A 23804-nucleotide genomic window follows, 5' to 3' on the forward strand; every position below is an offset into this window, starting at 1 on the left:
CAGATGAGAAAGCAAGAGTTTATGGTTTAAAAAACAAACAAACAATGGCTATCTGAACATCTTTGCCAAGCGCAAACCAGTACAGAATTAGGGGAGGGTCATGCCTTTTTTCACAATCATTTTGGAGGGTCATAGAAAAAATTATTGCTGGCGAAGGGAGGGTCATGTCTTTTTTGACAACAGATCTCAAAACTCCTCCGGTGGCCCCTTAAATAAATAACGAACAGTCCCTTAGCTGTGACGGCCACTCATATCCAGGGATGTTCACTGATCCACATGTAAGAATAAAACACTCAGCACATTCTAACACTGTCTTTGACGGTAATAAATATCATCTATCTTCAGTAATCCAGACATCACAAAGATGATTTTGGCTAATGATGCTGAAAATTCAGCTTTGATCACAGGAATAAATTACATTTTAAAATATATTAAAATAGAAAACAGTTATATTAAATTGTAATATTTCACAATACTGCCGTTTTGTTTTTGTTGTATTTTTAATCAAATAAATGTAGCTTTGGTGAGCATAAGATACTTTCTTTTTTTTAAAAACATAAAAAAATCTTGTAGATCCCAAACTTTTGAACTGCTATACTACCAACAGTATATGTGGAACATTCATAAAGTAGAGCGTTTCTGATATGTTTTTATTGTTTTACGATGATGTTATGCTGTAATATTGATACCTGTAGCCTGCTATAATTAAAGTGATATTTCCAAACTAAATGGACATTGTTGAACTCTTGCTGATTCAGTGGCGACCTCTACTGGTGAAACTTTGAAAACAGCCACAGAATCTACACCTCCTGCCAGGTAAATAACACACCCACTGCTGGTTTAAGACGTAAAATTGATGCATGTGAAGCTGTGACCAATGACATCGTCAAATTTGTACCGAAAAGGTTTTCAACAGTAGATGGCGAGTTTGATGCAGAACAGGAAAGGGCTTTTACGTCATAGTTACGCTCAGCAGCCATTCTGGATCTTCTCTTCTAGAAGCAGATGCTGCAAAAGAGGCTGAATACAAGATGATGCAAATGGAAAGACAAGAAAAAGGGGAAAAAAATAAGAACTCTAGAAGAGCAACTCAGAAAAGAGCAATAAACTCAAAGGTTTGAATTAGAACGACTGCAGATAGAACAGGATTTAGAGCACTGTCAAACTCAGTTCCTGGAGGGTCACAGCTCTGCAGAGTTAAGCTCCAACTAACACCTGCTTAGAAGCTTCTAGTAATCCTGAAGACCTTGATTAGCTGGATCAGGTGTGTTTAACTAGATGTACCGCAAGGCGGTACAAAATATGACCGGCGCTCAGGCCTGCACTGGCTTTCCACAAAAATAAATGACGTGGAGCAATTTGGCTGTATTGCGTGTTTATGTATATACCTAAAAAAAGTAGTAGTATGTGCATGTCTGTCTGTGTGTGTGTGTGTGTATGTGTGTGTGTTTGTGTATGTGTGTGTCTGTGTGTGTGTGTGTGTGTCTGTGCGTGTATGTATGCGTGCGTACATGTGTGTGAGCGTGTGTGTGTGTCTGTGCATGTATGTGGATTTGTATGTGTGTGTATGGGTGTGTGTCTGTGCTTGTGGATGTCAGTGTGTGTGCATGCTTGCGTTTGTTTGTATTCCTGCATGTGTGTGTGTGACAGTTAGGGTTGCCAACTTCAGAAAAGGAAAATGCGGGACAATCGTGGTTATTTATAGGAAAATGAGGGACACTCAAAATATTTGTACTGTATCACACAGTGTACGTCATTTCAGTGTCTGCAGTTAAGTTTGTGTTTAAAAGGTTATCAGACATAAACACATTTGTATTGCTTAACCTATTTATGTATTTAATTCTAAAAATAATTTTAATGTCATACATGAAAAAAGTCACATTACAAACAAACCATAGTTCAAAATAACAGCATTTATCTAAAATAGAAAGCTTTTTTAACATTATACACTAGGCTTTCAGTTCAAAAGTTTGGGGTTAGTAAGATTATTTTTTGGGAAAAAAAATAAAGAAAGTAATTGCCTACTTTTATTCAGCAAGGATGCATTACATTAATCAAAAGTGACAGTTAAGATAATGTTACAAAAGCTTTCTATGTACTTTCTAAAAGCTTTAAAACTCATGAACAATAATCACGTTGTTTGCATTCGCCAAAATTGATTAGCCGAAATCAAAACGTGGACAGTGAAAGGAAATTACCGTTAGCGCGAGACGAGTCCGGCTTGAAGCAGAAGCGACCAGACGGCAGAGGATGTTCGCAAATCAAACAATGATTTGTCTCAAAACAGTGATTAAAAAAAGCTGTGATTGGATGATGACAGGTGTCGGTGATCATTCTCAAGTGTCGTGATCAGCACTGCTGCTGTTGCTGTTGTATCAGTCAGTGGTTTATCAGCTTGTCAAAAAACGGGACACGGGAGGTCACGCACGGGACAAATAAATTAGGCCCAAAATACGGGACGTCCCGCCTAATTCGGGACAGTTGGCATTTGGCAACCTTAGTGACAGTATCATCCTAAACCAGCAACCCTTCGCTCAACACCACCATCTACAGGCCGATGAGTGTACAGTCACTAAATGTGCACATAAATTAATTTATTTTATACCCCCCCATGGATGAAATTCTACGAAACTTAGCATACCCCCAGAGGATGTCAAGTTAATCATACACATGAAATATGGTGCAGTTCTGAACATCTCAACTGAAGATAGGGGCGATTAAAGCAGAATAATATTGCATTTTCATTTTTTATGGGAGGGGCGCAAATCACAAATGAGTGATTATGGGCTAGGTTGATGTGGGCCCTTAAGACCAACATACCATACAAATTTCTTCATCCTCGGTGCCACGGTTCAGGTAGTTATTTAGGAAAAACTGAATTTTTTGGGTTTGGGGGTGCCCAGCGCGGGGGGGGGGGGGGGGGGGGGGGGGGGGGGGGGTTGAGTGGCCCCCGGGGACCAAACTAAATTTTTCCGTAAAAGTCTAGTGGGGCTACATGCCCACCAAATTTCATGTTCCCCGGTGTTTCGGTGTCCCTGGTATCGTTGACGAAAAATTCAGTAGATGACGGGGGAAAAAAAACAAAAAACTTTGACAATCCCTATATGACCGCTTTCGCTAGCTATGCTAGCGGCGGTCATAATTAGGGCTGGAGCAAAACTGTAGAACTGTGGCCCTCCAGGACTTTGAGACCAGTGATTTAGAGGTTGCTCGTGCCCTAGTAAAATCATATGATGAAGAAATAAAACAAGAGACAAAGAGTCAGTCAACTATGGTGACCAGGAGGGGACATGTTCGGTTCGCTTAGTTTTGTCACAACATATAAACTCGTGGGAACATGATATTAAGTCGTGGGAACGTCATAATATCTCGTGGGTATGAGATCTTGTTGAGGGAACGACTTCCGTTTCTCGCGGCTACGAGTTTTATAACATGTGGGAACCGAATCTTCACACGCGACACGGGCTCTCCTTTTACCCCTGGCATAATTTACTGAACTATTTGTTAATTTAAGTTTCTCATAATTTGTTTTTGTTTATTGCCTTAAACGGGACTTTATTCGTGACCTGAGTATTTCATTCAAGCCAGCTAATTTCTGACGAAAAAGCCCATTCAACTTAAGAATGCGCTTCAGGTGTCTTTCACTTATAACATACCCATGTCTTAAAGCTACACTGTGTGATATTTTCCCCCATCTAGCGGTGAAATTGTATATGACTACCCAGTGAATATTAGTTTCTGTTCCTTTCAATTTCGAGGGCGTTTTAACTCCTACGGTGGCCGTATTATTCCAAGATTAACATGGCTTCCAGTTCGACTTCGTCCAATTGCGCCTTTAAAACTATCACCTGTGATCCGTCGCAGCACAGATTTATGTTACAAGGTAAACAATACTTTTTCACCATTGACGCGAGGAAAAGTAACGCAAGTTATGCTAGAGGTCGTTCTGGCGTTATGCACAACCATGCTATGGTTAGACAAGCAACTATAAAACTTCGAATTTACACAAATAGGCTGAATTACCTGTCGAGAAGAAAGCAGGCAACTTCGGCGTCCGTTTTAAAATCTTTGCTCCTCATGAGCTCTTTCTATCTGGGAAAAGTTACTCCAGTATTGACTTTGGTCTTGCTGATTTGCCTGTCGCGTTGAAGTTTTAATTCTCTCTTTCGCTTCCTTGGCGACTCTGCTACATGTCCTCGAAAATAGGCGTGATCCTCCATCAGCAGTCTTTCAAATCTGCCGGCAGTCGCGAGTAATCTCCCCCTCGCATTCGTCACGGTGTCACTGAGTGTAAAGCGCGAAAGGCGAAGCTTGAATTTACAGGTATGTCCCTCTTTGGCTAATGTAGTTTCAAGATGGAGGGGCAACATGGCGACCGGCATTCAAACCCCTCACCCATATGTACTTTCAATGGCAGATTATAAACTTACGAGAATACTTTATTATTTGAAAGAAGTAAATATACATTAATGAGCACATATATTTTTGAAAGAACTAAGTGTTTTTTTGCTAAGAATCAACTAAAAAAATGACACGGTGTAGCTTTAATGCCAGAGACCGCTCTATATATTTATATGACATTCCTAATTCAAAGTAAAATGTTATTTCATCAGTCATCTCCATCTCCGACTGCTGTATAGGCTATGTGGTTACAGTATTGACCGGTGTGGTTCCCTCAACATACGTGGCCACGAGAAATATGTCGTTCTCTGAAAATATGAAGTCGTGGCCACAAGAAAAATATATCGTTCCCTCAACATATGATCTCGAGGCCACGACTTTACATCGCGTGGCCACGACATGATGTCGTTACCTCAACAAAATGATCGCGTGGCCCTGATTTATTATCACGTTCCCACGACTTAATATGACGTTCCCACAAATTAATATCTCGTGGCAACAACATATTATCACGTTCCCACGAGTTTATATGTTGTGGCCACGACAAAACTAAGTGAACCGAACATGTCCCCTCCCGGTCACCGTAGTCAACACAGAATGAACATGAAAGTCAGAGATCAGCAATACAATGATGTCCAGTCAACACCTCTCAGTGAAGTGTCTCACCTTACTCAAGCAGTTCAGGATAGCATCAACAGGTTACCCATCGAGCCTACGCTGCTCAGCGGAGACCCAATTTAGTTTGTGGACTGGAAAGCCTCATCTCTGTCTCTTATAGATAGAAAGGGCATCTCAGCAGCTGATAAACTCTATTATTAAAAAAACTATGCGAGTGGCTCAGCACACAACTATCTTGAAAGCACCTTTTATCGCAATGATGATGAAGCATACAAAGATGCATTGAACAAGCTTAAACAAAGATACGGCCAGCCCGATCTAATTCCTTAAAAAGGGGGGTTGCGGCTTAATGACCATGGGAAAATGTGTGTCCCATTGCCAAACCAGTTGAGAACCGCTGGGCTAAAGGAGAGTTAAAAACGCCATGCATGTTGTGTCAAGATGACAATCATTAAAGGGACTGTAAGTAGGAATTTCTCCCATCTAGTGGTGAAATTATATTTTGCATTCAAACGAATAATGCTCTCCAGCGCCTCACTTTTTCAAATGCGGTAGTCTACGGTAGCTGTTATGTACCAAAAAGCTATGACAGGATGTCTTATAATAGCACTTCGAGTTTTTCTTCGGGTGAACAGGTTTGTTATTTAAAACAAAATGAAACTTGAAACAACGAAAAAAGAATGTTACAGTATGAATTATGTGAAAAACATTAAATAAGGTAGTAATAAAGCCTTCTTTACTCGTTATATTTTTTGAAGTACTTGCATTGTTAGATATCATCATCATCAGCGCATTCTCTAACGTTACTTTACTCAATAGCTGCTACTCATCAAAGAGTCTGTTTAACTTTTACTATAAATGTTCTACTGTCTATATAATAAAGTACACAACCAAGCAATTAAAAAAAGCTTGTAATTAAGACCGTAACATTGACTTACCTGTCGAGAAGAAAGCAGGCAACTTCAGCGTCTCTTTTAAAAGCTTTCTCCTGCATTAGCTATCCCGACATTAACCCTTGTTTTTGTAATCTCCGGTCACGTTTCCTTTTACGGTCTATTTTGGACTTTTTCGACGACGAGGACTCCTTATCCTGTGACTCATATGCATGTATGAATGAACGGTGTATAAATAACCGTGCAGTGCAGCCTTTTAAACGTGCCGCGGCAGTGACAAGCGCCTCTCTGCTCTGCTCCTCCGCTTCTGCTGGCTTCAGTCACGTGACGCTGGTTCTGAACGAAACGCGTTGTGGAAACGCGTTGGCCTAGTACTTTTTGTCCCTCTCTGCTATTATAGTTTTTCAAGATGGCGGAACTACATGGAAGCCTCCGTGGACTTACCCGTCCCATGTATATAAAGATAATAAATTCTTCGTTTACGAGGATTAGTCTGATCATTGGCATAGGTATTTGTACATCATTGAGGGCATATTTATTAATAAAAATATTGATTTTAGATAATAAAATACCTAAAAAGTTACACACAGTCCCTTTAAGCCTTGTCTGTGAAACCATTCATTTGTTTGAAAATTAAACCAAAACATGGACCGTAGTTGGAAAATGATTCATGTAAATATGGTCAATAAGAAGATGTAATGATTAATTTGTCTGTTTTTGTTATTTCAGAAGCTCCTGTTGTAAAATTATTTCCAGATGTCCTAAGTGAGTCCAGCTCAGTGAAGATGATCTGTGAGACGCCAGCAGATGTTACAGTGAATCAGTGTCATTTCTACATAAACAGAGAAGAGAAGAATACAAAAGACAGTTGGAAGTGTGAGCTCGATCTCACTGGTGCTGAAGTGCTCAGATGGGCAGATGTAAAATCTCCTGCATCAGTCGACATTTACTGCTTCTACACAATAACTGAGTACAGAATTGAGAAACCATCATCTCATTCTCCTGCTGTTACAGTGACAGTTCTAGGTGAGAGATTTCACTGATGTTCTTCTGGGTTATAAACCGTTATTTCAATGTGTTTAGTAACTATATGGATTATTTCACTTCAAACTGATTCACTTGAGAAACCCACCATCAGTGTTTGTGATGTAACACTTATAGGACACTTCTGGATAGATACTATTTATAAAAACTCTTTCAATCGGCTGTATAATGCAATACAGAAAAGACAAATATACTAAATATAAGTAAGGGTTGAATATGGTTGATCATAATCCCTGTGGTGTGTTGAGACTCATTTATTGTGGTTCGATGCCAGACTATGAAATCAGAAACATGTTAAAAGCTGATTCTATAGCAGTTGTGGACAGTGTGAATAAGTAGACAGTGATCTGTGATGACAAACGTTTAACCACAGTGTGATGTGCAAGTGAACAATCTGATATATTTAAGCAGGAAGGAAGTCACGAGCTGATCATGTGATCAAAGTTGAGATGTCAGACAGCAAGTCTATGTCTGACAAATATATAGAAGACACTTTGGATCAATCTTTTCTGCAGCTACTTTTGAACTCTGTGACTTTACAAAAATGAATACATGTTAATGTTAAATAAATAAATAAATAAATAAATAAATGTTGAAGTCAGAAATATTTCAATTAAAATTTCTTTCAGAAACATTCTTATATATTCTGAATTGATTAATTGTGTTTTTTAAACATGGCAATAAAATGAACAGAATAAAGATAAAGAGCAATTGCTCAGTGAGGGATTGACAGTTTACATGAGTGTCAACCAACCTTTGAAGCATTAATATTATCAGACAGATGTTTGTATTTTGTTGAATCAATACCACAAAACATTACAGAAATCATCAAATCAATTGCTGCTAAAACAGATGTTTATGGAGTTGTTTTCCCTCCAAAATTACACATTACAAAAGTACTAACAGGATTAAAGTTAACAGAGTTTTTGCAACTTTAGGAATAGTCACTCTTCTTCATTGTATTTGAAGGACCTGTCCCTTCAACAAGCAAACTTAGCTTTAAAGCTTGCCCTATAATGCTGGTAATTTGTCTCAGCAGTTTCAACAACCACTGCAGATACTACAACAACAGCCATGACAACCTGTGAGTAATCAAAAAAGCATTATTATTACTCCACCATGAATGTCTTTGGAACGAAAAACATTATTCCTTGATCATGATTACTTGTTGAACATTTACTGTACATGAAAATTTCAGTCTTTTCAACAGCATTAATTGTGGGGTCCACTTCTGAAACCAGAACATACAGTAAATCTGGTAAGTACTGACAACATAATTTCTGGTTAGATCAAATTTCAGAAATGATTGCTATATGGATCCTATCATACACCCGGCGCATTGCAGCGCCAGGCTTGACGCGAGTGTTTTTTGCTAGTTTCAGCTTGACGCAGTTATCATTTTCACGTCCTGCACCACGTTGTTTAAATAGCAAATGCATTTGCACCCATTTGTGCGCCCATGGGCGAGCTGGTCTGAAAATGAGGTGTGTGCGGGCGCATTGATGGCGCGTTGATATTTTGAGGCAACTGAAATAGACTGTGCCATTGACCAACTGAAACCTGGTCTAAAGTCAATGGTGTAATGTTATTTAAAGAGCGTATTAGCATGTGCGCCTATAGGAGGGTCCACAACGCTCATACACTCTTCTTATTACACACACACACACACACACCCCCACAGAGACGCGCAGCAGCACACAAAAATGCCAAATATTACATGCCATGTCATGTATGCTGTAAATAGCGAATCAGCCATGGCGTGAGCACAACTGGCTTTTAAAGGGAATGGGATATGAGACTCTGATTGGTTTATTGCACATTACGCCCAAAACACACCCATTACTCATTAAGAGAATAGAGACAACCCTTTTAGACAAGGCACCGGGCGTGCCGACCATTTTCCCCGTCGTTAAACTAGCAAAAGTGGATTCGGACACGCCCTCAGTGCACTTTAGACCATGAGTTTAGACCGTTGAAATAGGGCCCTAGATGTTTTTTGTTATATTAGTTGATCTCCATTCCAAGACAAACCTGCCAACAAACACAACAAAGTAAACCATATGTAAGTTCATCCACTTTTCCTCAATAGTTAAAGTGACTGTGTAGAATATGTTGGATTCAAATGTCAGGTTCAAAAATATATGTCGGAGTAATTTAAAGTATTTATACTGTCCGTTTATAACTCAAAGAGGAAGTCCTTGAAGGTAAGTGGGAAGTATTAAGTACAAGCACAATGAATTCAACAAACACGAGCTTCATGATTGTGCTGCTTTTTCAACATGGTTAATAATTGCTAATGAATTATGTGAATATTTTTTCAAACATTCTATTTTAATACTATACATGCTGTGGCACTGTTATTATTTTAATTTTTTTCAGTTTTAACAGCAAACTCTACTCTGCCTGGTAACAGAAATATATCAGAACATGGTACGTATTTAGATGCCAAATTGCCAAGCAAATGGCAAAATTGTTTTGCTCCAAAATGATGTCTGCTCAAAATGTTAAGTCATGGATGAACATTGCATGTCTCACCCAATATGTTTGCCTACTTTAGCGTATTTTTCACACACACAAAACAAAAATATAATTTTGGATCTGCTATCATGGTTATTACTACAATGATTAGTTCAGTACAACGATAAGATTTTTGCCAGTCTTTGTTAAGGCAATTTTTATTTTATATACAACTTAAGATGTTCTCACTGCAGTTTCAGCAGCAACATCTACTCAAAAAACTTCACAAACGAACACAGAAACATGTGAGTAGTTTAGTGTAGCTACCTGACAATACAAATATTCGTAATTCAGATTCAATTTCAGCAACAATGGCTGCCATTTACACTACTGAAACCCCAGCATCCAGCAGAACTGGTAACTTTTTTTAAATATCTTTAGAACGCCATTTAAGAAAAAATATTTTTACAGTGACTTCATCAAACACTGAAACACTGCTGTGTATATTCATCATGTATCATTTGAGTTCTTTCTGTTGCAGAGGTTTCTAGTGTTCACACTTCAACAGCTGATCCTGAAGATCCACCCGCAACAAAATATACAGGTTTTATTATAAATCTTTGTCTTCCATATTTAAATGATTTGACCATAGCATTCCCTTTCAGATCTCTGTAGAACATTTACTTCTTTCCATACACACAACAAACGTAAAACAAATCTACTTGTATCACTTCAATTGTCAGGTGGACTGATGTATCTAAAGCACCTATATTAATCATCATAATGCACATAAACATGTATTAAAGTGCTGGTTTTGTTTTGACACATACACATGGTCTAAAGTGCTGGTTTTGTTTTGACACATACACATGGTCTATAGTGCTGGTTTCCACTGGTGTTGGTGTCATTTTGACTGGATTCATCTGTCTATGTTGGTTTGCAAGTAAGTCAAGTTTTTAATTGTACACTCCATGCTGTTAAATATTATTATGTGAAATCATTTATCATGTGAATTTTGACCAAAATGCTGTACATGAGTAAAAACTAAACATAATGCAGTAGCTCATTGTTTTTCTAGGTAAAAAACGAAGAAAACAGTACGTTTTATTTCATGCTTTCAATTTCATAGTCTGTGATTTGTATTGGAGACAGTGTTATTTAAGTATCATTGAGATACTAATATAGTTTTTTGTAGTCTATAGGATCTGTATGTGCAAATGTGTATTACATTATCTGATACATGCATGCATGCAAAGATGCCATAAAGATCATTATTTGATTCTTAGCAATAAAATAAGATTAATAAGATCAGATGAGCCCAGTCAAGGAATTGGTATGGTGAGTATCTTTGCAATTTTTTAAATCACAAAGTAATACATATTTATAATACCATGATGAGTAAGAATGGCTGAAATGGACATGACCTTAATTATTCTTTTTTCTTTTTAGAGTTGTTCTGGACCTGCAGAGACATATTCTCTGATCACTTCTGTACCAGCCACATCTCAGCCCATCTCTGTAGGTGAGAAAACATCATCTCAGACAACGTGACGCTTAGTAACAGATGTCACCAAGAATTACAAATAAATCTGCTAAGTTAAAAACACCATAGTGACCACAGCTTCTCGGAAACTGAAGCCATTTCCTCTTTTAAGTCTTCAGGAGATCAGCATTAATAGCCACATCTTCTCTTAAAGGAACAGCTCGCGCCAAAATGAAAATCATTTAATCACTTTCTTGCTGTTCAAAGCTTGTTCTACTGTGGAACACAAAATGAGCTATTTTGCAGAATGTTTGCACTGTCATCCAATGAAAGAAGCCGTGATGAGGGGCCGAAAAACTTCTAAAATGACAAGTTTCTATCTTTATGCGAAGCCATTTGACATTTGTCCTCTTGTTTTGGATGGTTTTCTATTAACTCTGTTTGACCCTCTATATCATGCTGTTCTTTCAAAGGCCTCGAACACCCAGAGTCCCATCAGGACAGCACACCAGATCCCACAGCAACTGACTCTTTCATTATGTCTGAGAATTCAATTTACCAGCCCTCAGGTAAGATTTTTCATTAAAGTGGTCATATCATGACGAATCAAATCATTCTCGGTCTTTACTATAAAAACAAACTCAAAACTTTATCACTTGTCCAAAAGCCCACTCAATCACAATGAGCTCATACAGAGGAAGTGGGACAAATATTACATTCATCAAAACACTGTTGCACAGTCAGTCTGAGAAGAGATGATTCTGCTGTGCAAAGTGTCAAAGCTTAAAATACATTCAGGTTTTATGACAGAGAGCTTGTTCTTGACAGTCAAAATATGTTATTTTAAGTGAAATGACGCTTCTTCTTTACAGAAGTTTTGGTCAATACTCAACAGAAAGAGGGCAATACAGAAGAAAATGAGGTAATATGTGAACAGTCACACCACAAACCCACATAAATGAGAAGTCCATCATGAACAGATTACAAACATTTATCTTGTCTGTCTTATCAAACTTTCTGTTGTCTTCCTTAAGAACGTTTACCACCTGTACTGCACGATCCCTGACAAACCAGTTCACTCAAACGCAGGAGATCAAGTCTACAGTTTGGTGAAGATGCACTGATGAGTCTCAAGTCGTGTTTCATTACGTAAATTCATTATAAATAAACTATCTTTACTTGCTGACAAATAGGTTTTTATTTTCATAATTTAGTGTTTGCCGTGAAATGCATTGTGACCTCTGTGACCACGCAGAAGACTTTCTCTGGAAAGGCTCTCTAGCCCAATACTGCCTTGTGAGAAGTGCTTGGGATTCACTGCAGAGACAATGGAGGTCCAGCTTCGCCTCTCTGGTTTTAATGGGTGGAGCTTGAAGCTCCAGCCACACCATAACCCTAGGGCAAGCTCCACCCATTAGATCCACAGAGGTGAAGCTGGAATAGGGCAAGCTCCACCCATATTACATCCAGAGATGGGGAGTTGGAGCTGGATGTCATTTGCAGTGAATGGCATTTGTCAAATTCACGTGCTTTAGACAGTCACAGAAACATTGCGTGGAGTATAAACAGTAGTTCCAGCATTTGAGGGGAAACGTGACAATTGGAGTGATGAAGAAACCATTTCATTCTTACATTTATAGTCCGAAAGGTCTGTTCAGGATAAACATGTAGTACTGTTGGCAATATAAAGTGAATATGAGGATGTGCAATGCTAGAGCTTTTAAACATATCACGTTCATCCAATCAATTACCCTGACACAGCAAATAAGGATGTTTACCCAGGGTTAGGAATATACAGTGCAAAATGGCAGTTTATGATTACCCATAATCGTTAACCCTGATTAAATTATGAGAAGTGTGAAACGTGAAGCAAGATTACCCAGGACTCAGTTTACCCAGGGTTTAGAATGACACAGTATTAACTATTTCAAGTGTGAAAAAAGTTTTAAAGAGCAAAATTAATAGCTCCTCAAACCCCTTTTTCAATGAGAGTAAAAAGTTTTTGCATTGATTTGTACCTGGACTTTAAATAACCGGCACGAGAACCAGCACTATTTTAGTGGAAAACGGATAACAGAGATGTCACGTTTATGCTCAGTTTTGGATTCATTTTCATAGTGTTCAGTTCCTGTTTTTTCTGCCTTTATCTTGTTAGTTTTCCTTTGTTCTCAGTTTCCCGCCACTAGTTTGTCACCATGGTTATTCATTTACATTTACATTTATTCATTTAGCAGATGCTTTTATCCAAAGCGACTTACAAATGAGAACAATAGAAGCAGTTAAACTAACAATAGGACAACAATAAAGTACAATATGCAACTTAGTGTAAGTGACCACAACAATATGCAAGTACAATATGCAAGTGCAAGTGCTATTCATTAATTAGATCACCTGTTTGTATTCAGTTCATTATCTTGTATATTTAAGCCCTTCAGTTTCTTCTGTTCATCGTCTGGTGTTGTTTGTGTGTAGTTCACACTGTTACTGTTATTCTTGGATTAGTGCCTCTGCTTTGTTTTATTAAAGATAACCTTTTTTTTCGCTATCTTCCTTGTCATCATCCTTTGTGGAGGATGAAAATTTTGTTTACAATTTTTTTTTTTTTACAGTATTTAAGTTAGTCAGGAAACATTAACCCATGTATGAGGTAAAAATAAGCTAGAATTCCTGTAAACATGAAACAGCACTAAACTCATTATGCTGAGGTAAATGAACCACAAATCATGGAAGGTTTAAATAAACCATGCTTGGGTTTGTCCATAGTTTGTTTGCCCATGTGGGTTGCTAAACACATTGGTTTTAGAGTGTACAGTAATCTACATAAAACTGATAAGTCCATGAAATAGTTTCCTGTCTGATGCGCTGCTTCATAATTCACCTTTTATGTGAGTCTCATTTGTCTCTTTTCTCACACTCGCTGTAATGGAGTTGTTCATCTTCATTGCTTTTTAGCTTCTTGTAGGTTCAGTCTTACAGTAAGTGATCTCTGCCGTTTAATCACTGTCTTCATAAATACTGTAAAATAAATAGGCCTACATTTGTATTCGTCTTTTTGATACATATTCTTAAACTTGCAAAGTGTGTAGAGGTCATATTTAAATTAACCCAGAATATGCATTTATTGAAAAGTGATTGATCTGTTTTGGTTTGTTGCAGAATTCCTTACTGTCATGTATCTCAAGATGTTATTAGTGAGTCCAGCTCAGTGAAGATGAGCTGTGGGAATCCTGAATATGTATTGTAATAACTGTCAGTTACCGCAGTGTAGAACCTGGGGGCTGATCAGAGCTAAGCTACACTATTGTATTTTTACTAAGCTAATTGCTAGCGCGAATTAGCGTGTCCAGTTATATATATTAGAACAGTTATATTAAATCATAATATTTCACAGCTTTACCGTGTTTTTTTTTTTAAATCAAATACATGCAGCCTTGGTGAGCATAAAAGACATTAAACAATCTTACCGATCCCAAACTTTTGAACTGCAGATATGTGGAACATTCATAAAGTAGAGCGTTTCTGATATGTTTTACGCTGCATTATATGTTTATGCTGTAATATTGATACTAGTAGCCTGCAATAATTAAAGTGATATTTCCAAACTAAATGGACTCTGGGTGCTTCTCAATTCTTATTTGTGCATCCTCGTTTCCTTTCCTCGCTTCCTTTCCTCGTGTCTCAGCTCCACCCTCTGTAGGATGCGAGGGAAGACTGCAAGGAAAAGAAGCGAGGACGGAGGAAATCGAAGGAAAGCTTATTTACATTGGAATACTTGATCACTCGAGCGTCACTCCACAGAGTCATCAACTGTGCTCAAAGGATCTGCCCTTATGTTGTTAAAGTTGGGTTATTTAAGAAATTCATAACAAATAATAATAAAGCAAGATGTCCTGTTGAAATATGTGAGATGTGTGGTTTGTATAAACTGCAAAGGTAAAGTATAAAGGAGGAGAGAGGAGACGAGGAGGGATATAGTACCCTCTGTGACATTGTTGAACTCTTGCTGATTCAGTGGCGACCTCTACTGGTGAAACTTTGAAAACAGCCACAGAATCTACACTGTCCAGACATTTTTCTCATTAAAACCAAAGATCTTCACAAGTGATTGTATATCAAGAGCAGGGACACGTTTGTGTGCACTTTCTTTTGTGATTTTAACTGAACAAATAAAGACTATGCAATAGAACTGCACTGCACAGCAATAGAACAGTGTACATAACACTTTTTGGAATATCCACTGTACAAGAGAATTAATTTACATCTGCACATGCTCATATAAAAATACTCTGGGAGCTACTGTATATATGCTGATAAAAGCTATCAGAATCAGGGAAATGCATTTTAAAAGATCATGTTAAAGAGACTTCCGTTTCTGCCAAACAGAAACAGAAATCCCATTTGGTATACGGTTTTAATGTTGTTTAGATGTCTGTGGTGTTTTTAATATAGCCTACTTTAAGCCAAACCATGTGCAAATTCATCAGTCAACATCATTGCTGAGTATTTTCTCCTTACAACTGCAGTGTATCAAAGACAGTCTCAAAAAGGTTTGAAATCGCCTGTTTCCTACTGTCACAAACATGTAGCCTAATGTATCCCGTCAACGTGCACGGGACGGGAAAAGCCGCGGTTACAGCAATATAGTGAGTGAATTATATGATGTATGTTCTGATGAACTTGCTTAAGTATATGTCTGACTGTGTCACTGACTTTGATGTTCAAAGCATTTCTAAGAACACTGATTGTTAGAAGGCAGCTGTCTGACTTTGAAATGGACAATTTGAGATAATTTGCTACATATCCCTTTAAACTTATCATAATTTCAGGAGGATCTGATCTCTTTTAATTTTATAATTTTTCTTGCTCTTTCAATTCATTAATGCATGTCAGATATTGTTTGTCTATTTATATCATGCATCATCACTGCTGTACATTACAATAAGGACAATAAGATCTGTACACTATATGTTTTCTATTCATGGGGTTTACAAAAAAATACTAAATTCTATTATAATTAATATGCAGAACACTAACAAGAGGATTTAGTCAGATGGATAACAGAGGATTAGTCAGAGATAACTTTAGATAACTCTAACTCTATAAGTCAGTATTCATTGGACATGATCAAATATGAGAAATTCTTATGCACACTGATACATGTTTCATTGCACATGGCTATAAGTTTAGTATTTTTTATCTATTTCATCTACCGCTCAGTGCATTAAATGGTTTCCTTTGGTCTGATGTGTTACTTGAAGTCTCGTCTCTTTTCTCACACTCGCTGTAATGGAGTTGTTCATCTTCATTGCTTTTCAGCTTCTTATGGAGGTTCAGACTTTCAGTAAGTGATTTATGCTGTTTAATGTCTTTTAAAATAAGTCCATATTTATAGTGGATGCTGGCAGAAAAATCGCGAACAAAAAGGACAACTTTAAAGGCGATTTTCTCAATAGCCTATTTAGATTTGTTTGCACCCTCAGATTCCAGATTTTCAAATAGTTGTATCTCGGCCAAATATTATCCTATCCTAACAAAACATTCATCAATGGAAAGCTTATTTATTCAATTGGGCCAGTACACAGGTGTTGTGCCGAATTTCGACTCCCTGCCAAATTACTGAGTCAAATTATTGATATTGACTCGAGTCGCATTTTAAAAGACTTCAGACTTGACTCGGACTCAACAAAAAGATTTGTGAATATTTTAAAAATGACCCAAGTCTTTAATTCGTAATATCCTACTAATGAATTTTGTGTTTTATTTGAATGGTTTTATAATATCTGCGTCACATATATTTCGTGTCGCGGTAGTTCGGACCCTTTGTCATAGAATTGGATTACGTTGGCGGCTATGTCCGTAAATTGCGCGTAAACTTTTGGGTTTATTTAGGGGAGAGCGGGGCACAACCTAACGCTTTTTGACTTTCTCAGTTTGTGTAAATCTACTTATGGTTCAGAGTATTTATTTTTTTCCCACATTAATTTCCCACATGTCTACTACAATTATGTGTTTTTGTTTTATTAATACAGTATATACTTTTTTCTTGATATACCCCGAAAGAATGGAAGTGAAATGTGACAACATGTCCCATAGGTGGGGTACATTGTAACATGTGTGGGGCACATTGTAACATAACATATGACAGCTTAAAATGTTATCTGATCTAATAAATAAAAAAAATACAAAACAAACTAAAATATTTTCTAAATAAAATACAATAAAAAAACTTTTTCATATAAAATAATGGCAATTTTTAATTAAATATAAACTCATTTTTGAGTTTTGACTACGAACACATGAAAACACAGCTATACAACATAGTTCAAAACAAAGAAATAATTAGTAATTTCTGAACATTGACTCTCAGTCTTTATTCACCTTTTTCTCACGTTTTCTCAATAAAATTAATAAAAGTATAGAATATAATAGCATATTTCTAATAGGGGCACATTGTAACGCAGTGTTACAATATGCCCCCGCCTGCACAACTGGGATTTAAACCCTGCTAGTGTCTTCTGCTCGTTAGCGAAGCATTAAAGAACTATCTCAACTGTTAAATAACATCTTGGAGATTAAAATAATATCAGATTTGTCTTATTTTAAATAAACACAAAAAAATAGAGATGAAAAATTAACTTAAGTAAGAAATTTACTTTTGCTATGGTTTAATAAATGTCTATGGATATCTTCCAAAAAAAAAAAAAAAATTTGGCGGATTTTTTTTTTCTATATAGTGTTGATATGGCAACTAGTAAATAAACAAAGTTTCGTCATCCAAGCATGTGCGGAAGTATTTAAAACAAGCGTGTTACAACTAACCCCGCGTTAGGTAACTTGTGCCCCGCGCTCCCCTACATGTCAAATTGGCTAGATGCAACGAATGTGGGAAAACAATTAAAGACACCAGAACGACAACTTCAAATTTGAGGAGACATCGCATCCACAAAGGTTAGTCACATTATACTGTGGTGTAGCTGCATAGTTCCTTTGGATTGCAAGCTATACTTGACTCGGACTTGTGAAAAACTAGGCTACTCCAGACTTGACTCAGACTCCAGTGACATGACTTCAGGCTTGACTCGGACTCCAGATGAAAGACTTGTGAACATCTGCCATGGCCTGTCATGCAGATGAGTAGCCTACAAATGTAAGTATCGAATATGTCTATAAACAAATAAAAAATAATAATCAACTGGATAATCGTATAAGCTAGAGCTTGTGAGTGAAATTTACTTGCAAAGTGAAATGTGAAAGTCATTTATAAATCTCTCCAAATATTTCTGTAATAATACAATAATCTAACAATCATGAATGACTGGGAAGATCATGGAAATTCATTAGTCAAAAATTGGTGAATCCTGAAAATAGCAATGAGACTGTTTGGACCAATGAGGTTTCTCTGCCAGCTATTTTTAAAAACAGAAACCAAGCAATCAAGATGTCCCATTGCTTTTTGGGTCATTACTCTGTCTTTTTCTTTCTTCTTCATTAGCTCTTCGAGCGGCCAAGTTAACAGCATCTGCTTCAGTTATTAAGGAAACAGACACAGTTCAGCTGAACTGTGAGAATACTGAAGATCTGAAGATAGAGATGTGTGTCTTTAACATAAATGGAAGAGAAAGTTACTCAGAACAGAGCTCATCATGTCAGCTCTCACTCACTGGATCTCAGATCAGTATTTGGTCAGAAGGTCAGAGTTCATCTGTGAGAATAACCTGCTTATACACTGCGAAGCTGTTAGAAGTTCTTGTAGCATCTCTTGATTCCAATCCAGTGACAATAACAATCCGGAGTAAGTTTTTTTAATGCATATGTTGAAATAACTGATTTATTTATAACAGTAAACTTAATCACTTTTCTTAAAAAACAAATGAATTACTTTACATCTACTTTTATTTATCCAATGTGTGATAGCCTCTACTGTTCAAACTTTGACAACTGCCACAAAAACAAGTAAGTAACCTTATGTCTCAATATTCCTGTAGAGGATTCTCATATATTTCTGATATTATGTTATATTGTATGTCATACTATAATATTAATACCAGTACTACTGTAATTAAAGTTTTATATCCAAACTAAATGCATAATTTAAATTCTCTTTACATCTTCAACAGTGACCTCTACTGGTGAAACTTTGAAAGCCAAAACAACTTGTGAGTGAAGTTTAATTTTTAAAATAAAACATCCTTGACAAGCACACAGAGACATTTTGATCATTTCACTTTAAATTGCCTCAATGTGAAAATTATTCTTTCTTAGTTTATTACACACAAAAAGGTCCAAGTATATTTGGCCTATACTTGTACTCAATCTTTTGATCAAGATATACTTAAAAGTATAATTAAGTAAGTAAACTTGACTTGTAGTTGTGTTTAATCTTTTGATAGAGTAGCCTAAATACTTTTTTTCACATAGTTTTACATACAATCTTATAAACTTAGATTGCTTGAAAATATTTATGTATAAAGAAAACGGATATATTCCTAATTCTGAGTATAGGTGTAGGCTAGTTCACTTAGTTTACATAGGAATTTACTTAAAATCTACTTTACTCTTTCCCCACCACTGACTGAATCTCCCAATAGCATCCAGCTGCAGCCCCGCAGTTTCAGAACCAGAACCAGTTTCAGAACCAGTTTCAGAACCGCGGCCACAGAACCGGAAGTGAGGGGCGGGGCTTACTTCAGTTGTACTACTAAGTTCACTTGTAAATGAGAAACGTAGTTGTGCAATTAAAGTTTACTACTGTTACACTTACTGTATAGTAGCCTACACTTAAACATATACTTCTACTAAGTGGACCAATTTTGTCCCAAGCAGTATTGAAATAATAAACGTACAAGTTTACTACTACATTGATATTAGTATACTGACTGCATTAAGTACACTTACAAATATATTGAATGGATACAATATAAATACAGTATTCTTCCCAGCTTACTTTTCAGTTTTTAAAATATATTTATATTGTAATATTGTATGTTATATTGTATTAATGCCACAACCAAATAGTTTTATTTCCAAACTAAATGCTTCCTTTGACATCGAGGAATTCTCTTTGCATCTTCAACAGCGATCTCTACTGGTGAAACTTTGACAGCCAAAATTTGATTTAATTTGATTTTGAAAATAAAACACTTGACAAGCACAGGCATTTTTCTCACTTCACTTTAAATTGCTTCAAAAATGATTGTGTTTATTGCACAGCTTTCCTATGTGACTATGATTAGTCAGTCGCAGGATTTAGCAGTCAAATAATGTTATACAGTAAAATTACAGCTAAACTTGATCACTGTCTCTGGCAAATGATTTTAGGCTAATATTTTCATATCTCTCATATCTCATCTCACTCTGACACACTGTTGATTCTATCAGCTGTTTTCATACCAGCTTCTGCTCTGCCTGAAACCACCAGAGACTCAGAAACATGTAAGTGGATTTTTGCTTTCTTGATAATAATGAGAATATTAAATCTGTTTTAAATGTATACAAATTTTCCAGACGGTGAGATGTATGATTTAATCTGAGATCTGTTCTGTTGCAGCTGTTCCTCATACTGATCAAATTGACTCTGAAGGTTGTTCATTCACTCACAACACAATACAAAACTGATAATCTAAATATCTGTAAAAACTAAAACAAACATTGACATTTGACATTTCATGTAAATTTAAGATGAATTTAATAAAAAATCTGCACATAATAAATCTGATAAAGATATATGGATTAAAGCCTTATTTTTGTCTTTTGACAGTCTCATGGCTTTTAGTAGTGCTGGTTTTCACTGGTATTGGTTTATTTCTGTCTGGACTCATGGGGTTCATCTGTCTCTGCCAATTTGACAGTAAGTACAATGTACAAGTTATTCATAAACTGAGCTCCATGATGGAAACATATGATAATAATAAAGTGTACAGGTATGTGTGCAGGTTCTGATGACGTTCTCACAGAGGTGATCTACAGCTCCTGCCATGTTGAAACAACATCTCTGTTAACTTCCTCTGTGTGCTCCACAAAACATGGATGAACCGTTTCATTTCTTCCCTTCTTGCTAATTTAAAGACAACAATTATAGAAAGAATGAGTTCAGTATGTAGCTATCAGAAGGCCAAGGCAGCTTGGAGGTTTTTTCCCCACATTTTGATTTTTGGAGTGTGTGACGCTTCACATTTGATGTTTTTCAATTTGAATAATTATGTTTCTTCTTAGTTTTTTGTTATTAGTTCAGTACATCAGGGTTTTATGTTTAACCTTATGTTGTTTAATGTTTATTGCATTAATTTAGTGTCATGTGTGCATGACACTGCGTTCACCTTCTATATATTAGTTTTTACATCAGCTTGTGGAAAAGCTACTTGTGATGAACTTTAACTCATGTGACTTTCTCTTTACTGCTATGGTAGTTGTCATGTTCAAAGTACAAAACAGATTTTAGTATCAGAGTGACCTTGATAATTCAGCAGAAAAGAGCTGTCGGATTTACTGTAAAAAAGTTTTTTTGTTTTTTTTAGTTAGTTTTAAATTATACAATTTACAGGTTGTTCTATAAATGTGTTAACATTTTTACTGCATTTTTTTTACTGCAGAATTATGGCAACCGTTGCTTAGTCATAATGACAAGATTTTTGCAGTGTTATTTTCTATTAAACAACTGTCTATTCAATGAGCAACTGAACTGCTTGACTTTGAGTAACGTATTAGTCTGAAGATGGAGAATTAAGAAGAAGAAAAAGTAAATCAAAATAACAGCTTTTTTATTAACTAAAGCAAAACTCAGGCAATCCAATATGATAACACAAACAGCGTGCAATGCACAAACAATACAAAGATAATGAACTGAGGAAACTGAAGGACTTAAACACACAGGGTGATGAACTCAAACTGACAGGTGTGATAATTAAATGAATATCCAGCAACTAAGGACTGGCGGGAATAAAGGAAAAAGGGAAACAAGTTAATAAGAGAAACAAACTAAAAGTCCATGAAAACTAAAGTAAAACAGGCAGAGTGTGACAGACATTATGTGCCTATAGTCTGTGAGTTACCGGTGACCCAGATCTGCTGAACGTGTGGTCTCATGATGTACGTTCATCTTCATAGTTCTGAATGCACAAGCAATTAAATGGTTTCCTGTGGTTTAATGTGTTACTTCCTAATTCAACTATTGTGTGAGACTTGTCTCTTTTCTCACACTCGCTGTAATGGAGTTGTTCGTCTTCATTGCTCTTCAGCTCTTTATGGAGGTTCAGTCTTACAGTAAGTGATCTCTGCTATTATTTAATGCTGATTAAATGTCCACATTTGCAGTTAAAAAAAGTTAAAATGACGCTTCTACTTTACAGAAGTTTTGGTCAATACTCAACAGAAAGAGGGCAATACAGAGGAAAATGAGGTAATATGTGAATAGTCACACCACAAACCCACACAACCAAATGAGAAGTCCATCATGAACAGATTACAAACATTTATCTTGTCTGTCTTATCAATCTTCCTGTTGTCTTCCTTAAGAATGTTTACCACCTGTACTGCACGATCCCTGACAAACCAGTTCACTCAAACGCAGGAGATCAAGTCTACAGTTTGGTGAAGATGCACTGATGAGCCTCAAGTCGTGTTTCATTATGTACATTCATTATAAATAAACCATCTTTACTTGCTGACAAATAGGTTTTTATTTTCCTCATTTAGTGTTTGGCATGAAATGCATTGTGACCTCTGTGACCATGCAGAAGACTTTCTCTGGCAAGGCTCTCTAGCCCAATACTGCCTTGTGAGAAGTGCTTGGGATTCACTGCAGAGACAATGGAGGTCCAGCCACAGCCTAACCCTAACCCTACCCCTACCCCTAAACCTAACTAGGGCAAGCTCCACCCATATTACGTCCAGAGAGGGGGAGCTAGATGTCATCAGTGAATGGCACTTGTCATATTCATCGTGTCCTTTAGACAGTCACAGAAACATGTGGAGTATAATAGCTCCTCCAACCCCTCCTCCTCCAACATTCATGTAGAGCGTTTCTGATATTTATACGCTGCAATATTAATACCAACAGTAGCCTGCTAATTAAAGTAGGGCTGAACGATTAATTGCATTTGGGATAATATCGCGATATAAGGAAATGCGATTTGTTAACCGCAAAGCTGCGATTATAGTCTGGTCACGTGACACGCGAGAGTAAACCAGTCTGCACTGCAGTTGAAGCATCAACTTGGCACGCGACGCATATAGCTGCTGGCTACAGGAAATAAACAGTTTATGTTTAATTTATGTGATATTGAGTTATAGATTCTCTCCAACGATTCTGTATCGATTAAGATAATTTCAGATTTATGTCTGAGCTTAGTTTTAAACACAGATACGTGATGACGCGTGTGCTTTATAAACAACCGTATTCTGCTTCTAATTCCTCTGTCTGTCTCTCTCACACACACACGACACCACTCGAACCTTACGAGAAATAATCTTTAATAAAGTTCGGAAAAGTTGAAGCGAATTACAAGGACATTCGCGGGCTTCATTGCACAAGAAATGAGATACGCGCGGTCTGCGTGAAGCAGCGTGATGTTACTTTTGTAGTGCGCGGTCTCGCCCGCCGGTATTTTACATACAAATGTTCTACAAAGGCATCATATGTCTTGGAATGCAGTTGGCTTATATATTAAAAATATGAAGATCACCGACAGAAGCTGCTTTCAATTTCAAATACTCACGTGCGTTTTGCGAAGAGCGTTTGAGCATGCGACTGTGAGCGACTCCGTCTACGTTAAATGCGTTAAATACGTTAAATACTTGCATCTCAAAATGCTTTTATGAAGCGAAATTAATGACACATTTAGTTATAAAACAGACAGGACAAACCACATCTTATAATTTCAAAAGAAATGAAAACGTTCAGACAGCCTATA

The 23804-nt window shown here is 36.9% G+C and overlaps 2 protein-coding genes across 2 annotated transcripts; both read left to right on the forward strand.

The window, feature by feature from the left end:
* The first annotated feature begins 5865 nt into the window (after positions 1–5865).
* On the forward strand, positions 5866–14500 carry LOC307150177 (uncharacterized protein). Its single transcript, XM_079857045.1, has 11 exons — positions 5866–6421; positions 6642–6938; positions 7996–8040; positions 8167–8214; positions 10294–10356; positions 10492–10510; positions 10700–10751; positions 10863–10935; positions 11370–11465; positions 11769–11818; positions 11931–14500. Exons 1-11 carry the CDS (start codon positions 6322–6324, stop codon positions 12018–12020), a joined length of 933 nt encoding a protein of 310 aa, XP_079713171.1. The 5' UTR covers positions 5866–6321; the 3' UTR covers positions 12021–14500.
* Positions 14501–16113: 1613 nt separating this feature from the next.
* On the forward strand, positions 16114–22560 carry LOC307150178 (uncharacterized protein). Its single transcript, XM_079857046.1, has 10 exons — positions 16114–16237; positions 18389–18688; positions 18811–18849; positions 19014–19052; positions 20275–20328; positions 20444–20476; positions 20654–20743; positions 20829–22155; positions 22242–22291; positions 22408–22560. The coding sequence occupies exons 1-8, from the start codon at positions 16183–16185 to the stop codon at positions 20924–20926; spliced, it is 708 nt and encodes a 235-aa protein (XP_079713172.1). The 5' UTR covers positions 16114–16182; the 3' UTR covers positions 20927–22155; positions 22242–22291; positions 22408–22560.
* The last annotated feature ends 1244 nt before the right edge of the window (positions 22561–23804 follow it).

The sequence above is a fragment of the Squalius cephalus genome (assembly GCF_949319135.1).
Source record: "Squalius cephalus genome assembly, chromosome: 22".
NCBI classification, from domain to species: Eukaryota; Metazoa; Chordata; class Actinopteri; order Cypriniformes; family Leuciscidae; genus Squalius; species Squalius cephalus.

Excerpts from the sequence above, each read along its gene's own strand:
- LOC307150177 (XM_079857045.1), top strand. The coding sequence starts at position 6,322 with ATGGCGGAACTACATGGAAGCCTCCGTGGACTTACCCGTCCCATGTAT. Across the intron at positions 10,752-10,862 it reads CCAGTCAAGGAATTGGTATG|AGTTGTTCTGGACCTGCAGA; the intron begins GTGAGTATCTTT and ends TTTTCTTTTTAG. Across the intron at positions 11,819-11,930 it reads GCAATACAGAAGAAAATGAG|AACGTTTACCACCTGTACTG; the intron begins GTAATATGTGAA and ends GTCTTCCTTAAG.
- LOC307150178 (XM_079857046.1), top strand. The coding sequence starts at position 16,183 with ATGGAGTTGTTCATCTTCATTGCTTTTCAGCTTCTTATGGAGGTTCAG. Across the intron at positions 16,238-18,388 it reads TATGGAGGTTCAGACTTTCA|CTCTTCGAGCGGCCAAGTTA; the intron begins GTAAGTGATTTA and ends CTTCTTCATTAG. Across the intron at positions 20,329-20,443 it reads CACCAGAGACTCAGAAACAT|CTGTTCCTCATACTGATCAA; the intron begins GTAAGTGGATTT and ends GTTCTGTTGCAG.